Source organism: Eurypyga helias, unplaced genomic scaffold, assembly GCF_000690775.1.
Source record: "Eurypyga helias isolate BGI_N326 unplaced genomic scaffold, ASM69077v1 scaffold5096, whole genome shotgun sequence".
In the NCBI taxonomy this organism is placed as follows: domain Eukaryota; kingdom Metazoa; phylum Chordata; class Aves; order Eurypygiformes; family Eurypygidae; genus Eurypyga; species Eurypyga helias.
Genome location: NW_010254515.1, coordinates 4552 through 9196, shown reverse-complemented (window position 1 = coordinate 9196; position 4645 = coordinate 4552). Strand labels below are relative to the sequence as shown.

The following is a 4645-nucleotide window of genomic DNA, read 5'->3' as shown; positions in this document are numbered from 1 at the left end:
CGGCCCTGGAGCAGGCTTCTGGCAGGAGCTGTGGCCCCATGGGCAGAGGCGCCCAGGCTGAAGCAGGTTTGCTGGCAGGACCTGTGACCCTGGGGGGACCCAAGCTGGAGCAGGCTGCTCCGGAAGGATGGCACCCTGTGGGAGGGATCCACGCTGGAGCAGTTTGTGAAGAACTACAGCCCCTGGGAAGGATGCAAACTGAAGAAATCTGTGGAGGACTGTCTCCCGTGGGAGGGACCCCACACTGGAGCAGGCGCAGAGTGTGAGGAGTCCTCCCCTGAGGAGGAAGGAGCAGCAGGGACAGCGTGTGATAGACTGACCACAACCCCCATTCCCCATCCCCCTGCACCCCTGCCAAGGAGGAGGTGGAGAAATCAGGAGCAGAGTAGAGCCTGGGAAGAAGGGAGGGGTGAGGAGAAGGTGTTTTAACATTGGTTTTAATTTCTCATTATCCCACTCTGATTTGATTGGGAATAAATTGAATTAACTTCCCCAGTCAAGTCTGTTTTGCCTGTGGTGGTAACTGCTGAGGGATCTCTCTTGAGTTGGCCCTTGCGCTGGCTGTCCCCTGCCCCACAGTGTCCTCTGCAATCCTGGCAGCAGGAGCAGAGCTCTCGTGTGATGGCCATGCAACAACTTTGGGTCAGGCCAGGCTCCCTGCACACGAGCAGGGCTTATGGCACAGCAGGAGCATCCCAAAAGTGATGCAGCTGGAGGAGGAGTTCATGGAAGAAGGAACATCCCAAAACTGGAGCATCCCAAAAGTGATGCAGCTGGAGGAGTTAATGGAAGAAAGGACATCCCAAAAATCATGCAGCTGGAAGAGGAATTAATGGGAGAAGGACCTTGAATGCCTCCAGGTGCTGGAGGCTTGGTGGTGACCCAGAGCAGGATCGGTGCAGGATGGATCCCTGCTCACTGGTGTGGATGGGATGTGGGATTATATTGACCCTGGATCTGAGCTGGTTTACGAACCTGCAGGAAAATTACCTCTCCTCAGGGTAGAAAATGCCACCAGCTGTTGTCCCATTGCCTTGCGGAGGTCACCTGCACCCCAAAATAAGTGGAAAGCTATCAGAGCTCCCAACGGATGTCCTCTCCAGCTGGAGAGGCAGTGTCTCCTTGCTCTCCAACGGGTTGGGGAGCCCTTCCCAGCAGCCTGGCTGGTCCCCAGGGTGCTCGAGGACCTGGCCTTGCTGCAGGCAGCTCAGTAGCATCGTAGCTGGGTGATGCTGAGCCGTGATGGAATGGCTGTGTGTGGATCTGAGGGCATCCCTGCTCGCCGTGGGTGCTGGCACCCTGGTTTCTCAGCAGGGTTTGGGGTTGTTTTTGATTGGGCTTGAGGGCTTCTTCTTTGCAAAGGGGAGAAATATGACTCAGGTCCCCCCAAGCCATCTGGGTGATGGCTCCTGGTGCCCATGGCCCCAGTCTCCAAGCAGACACCACCACCTGCATTTTAACGTGGAAGGGCTGTGCCCCAGCAGGGATTATCCATCAGGAAGGCTTAATCTGGTCTAATTTAGGACTGAGTTAGGATGGAGGATTTCATGCAGCGTTGTCCTTGTCCATCCCACTTCCCTGCTAGCTGGGTGCACCCACCAAGCCCCAGCTCTGCTGCTAGAGGGCAGGGAAGCATAGAAGGACCAGATGGTGGGGTTTTTTGCATCCCCCATCTCCCTTCATCTCTTAATTCTGTAAAAATGGATAATCTTGTAGAGCATCTTCCTAGGCAGCAACCTGGCACCGTCAACCCACTATTAGTTTTCCTGCCGGGGTGCGATGCTGAATGGTTTGCACCCAGATTTGGCTGGTGTTTATTGCTTAAGAGCATCCATGGTGTCACCTTCCCGTGAAACCAGGTGGGACTGGAGTTATCCGAGTGGGATTCCTCCTCTGCAAAAGCATTGCTGCCGGCTCTTGGTGCATCTCCAGCCTCGTGGGTGCGAGGGCATTGCCTCCTCGCTGCCTGCCCTTGCCCTGCCTGTGCCTGCTCATCATCCTCCTGCGGGAGGGGGACACGACGGGTGAAAAAAGCTGCTTAGGATCTATCCCCAGGGTTTAAATTGTCCTGGGTTATTGTTGGAGGATTAGGAGGGGATTTGGTATGATTGGTTGCAGTGGGTTAAATATAGGCTGGTGTGTGTTGGAGGGTTGATGCTCCAACAGGGTGGGATGGCTGTGTGCTGGCTCACTTCGACTCTTCGTCTTTCATCTCCTTCCTGTGATTGCGGTGGCAGGGGAAAAAAAAAATGCCAGCACGTCCTTTCTGATATTGCACACTGGCCCCAGGATGCGCAGGAGACTCCAGTGACTCCGGTGGCTTGTTGTGCAATTAGCTTCCAGCGGCACGCGTGGTCTTCGCTGGCTTCAAAGCGGGATTGAACCGGTGCTGGCTGTGCAGAAGGGAGCGTGGAGAGAGCTGCTCCTCTGAGCCCTGTGGCTGGGAGGGATGAGCTGGTCCCCTGGGATGGGGTTTGGTTTGGGGCTGCTGGTCTCTCAGCTGCTGCTTGGTCACTCTGCAGCTCCTGGGAGCATCCCACGGCAGCCCCACGGAGGTGTCCTGGGGATGGTTGGTTTGGGCTGGGGCATGGGACTCAGCTGGCAGCTTCCCTGGGTTTTAAGGACGGGGGGGACAGGTTCCTGCCTACCAAAAAAAGCCATGTTAGCAGGTATAGGGGGTGAAGACCACCCTCTGCACACCCTTCTTGGGATGCCTGGGATCAGCTTCCCCCTCTCTCCCCATGTGAGGCTCTGGGCTCCTGGCAGCTGGTTTCGATGCTTGTTTCTACTCCGCATTGCCTCCGGCATCGCATCCTGGCCACATCCGTGTTAAGATAGGTCCCCAGCACCTTCCTCCGAAGGCAGAACTCATCCTCTCCTGCTCACCATGATGAGATGGCTGTAGCTCTTGGCCGTGTGCTGGTGCTGTGTCTTCCCGTAACCTTCTCCCACCACAGCACCCAGCATTTTCCAGGAGATTTCTCTTTCCGTCGGAGACCCACGTGTCAGACCTGAGCTCTGTATATTATCCCTCCAAAGCCTGCAGCTGGCTGCTGGCACGGCACAACGGGGAATACGGGCTGAGATTTATAAACGTGCTTCAGGCACAGCTGCTCTGGGCTCCCTCGGCTCCATCCATCTCCCGGGGCCGTGCGGCTGTATATCTTGCTGCGCTCATCAACCCTTGCGAACGAGTTTCCTATCTCCTGAGTTTTACCTTGCTCAGATAAATGTGCTCGGCACAACGGACTTCGCTCCCGGTCAAATTAGTTCTGCAGTAATCAGAGCAGTCCGCGGCAGGGAGGAAATATCCACAAAGCTGAGTGATGCTGCAAACGACACCCCCATCTCCAAGAAGAGATGCCGAGGGTCCGTGTCCTCAGCGCGGGTGTGAGCCAGGCTGCTTCTCTTCTTGAATTGGCGTGAAAGAGCTGAAACCGCCAAGTTTTGTGAACGCCCGATGACTTTGCTTGACGATGGGAGGAGATGTGGCTCCATGGATGGTTTTCCAGGCAGAGATACGGGGCTGATGGGTGTCCCAGGGGGTGCAGGAGCAAATCGAAGTGGGGGCACAAGGGTTGTTCCCCCTAGGTTGGGTTTTCTTGCCAGGGGTGGTCACCTACACGGGGATGCTGGGCTCAGCTTGCCATCTAGTGGCAATAACAGCCTCTTCTGGAGGGCTGTGGGGCTCACGGCCATGCGTGGCAGGGGGGTCACAGCCCTGCCGGGGGTCTGCAGCTCCCCGTTGGGGACCACAGCCTTGCTGATGGCTGGCTGCGTCTTCCCTGGGGGGTTCCCAGCCCTGCGTCCCCAGAGATCTCCTTACTGTACCTGAGTGCACATGGAGCCAACGTGGATCTTCAGGACCCCCAGATCCTGCAGCCCTTTGGGGATCGCTGGTTTTAGCATCCCCATGAAAATAGGGAAGAGCACTGAGCGTCTCAAGGAGGAGAGGTCGGGTGGACGCCGTCCAGAGCCGTGCTGAGAGAGAGGATGAACCAGGGGTCTCCAGCCCAGAGTCAGAGTCTCACCCCTCCTGAGAGCCCAAGACCCTTTGTCCACCTTCCTCTGGCCCTAGAGCTGAGCTCTTCCTCTTGCCTCTCTTGAGGGATAGTTCACCCTCTGCCCAGATGCCCAGGGGAGGGCAAGCCACCATGGGGGGTCACACCTTTGCCCTGTCTGACCCTCTCTCCTCCCTTACAGGTATGCTAGTGGTCAACGTCACGTGGAGGAACAAGACGTACGTGGGGACGCTGCTCGACTGCACGCAGCACGACTGGGCGCCTCCCCGGTAAGAGCTGGTGGGGTCTGGCCGCGCCGTCTCAGCCCCCTTCGCCCGGGCGCAGAGGGGAAACCCAGCCCCCCACAGTTCCCGTGGCACCCAGCACGCTCTGCCCTGCGCCCCTGGGGCTGCCCGAGGGGGTCGGGGTCTCCTTTTTGCCCAAGTGAGCTGCTCCCGCGGCTCATTGCCCCGGTGGTCGCAGGCTGCCTTGTCCTGGAGACGGTTGAGCATTTGCCAGCGGAGCTCTCTGGTTCCTCGTTACTGGTCAGTGGTGGGGATGAGCCTACAGAATTGACGACGAGGGGAGGAAGGGGGGTCCCACCGTGCAGGGAGGACGGTGTAGCCAGGTACCGCCGTCACTCC

General features: G+C 57.8%; 1 protein-coding gene across 1 annotated transcript in view; it reads left to right on the top strand.

Annotated features, from left to right (window-relative positions):
- The window catches only part of LOC104510668 (zinc finger protein 609-like), a gene marked incomplete at its 3' end in the record, with an annotated part of 15620 nt that overhangs the window by 6429 nt on the left and 4546 nt on the right, over positions 1–4645 (top strand). Inside the window, 1 exon segment of the mRNA XM_010152993.1 lies at positions 4204–4291. Within this exon segment, the coding sequence (XP_010151295.1) occupies positions 4204–4291 (88 nt within the window).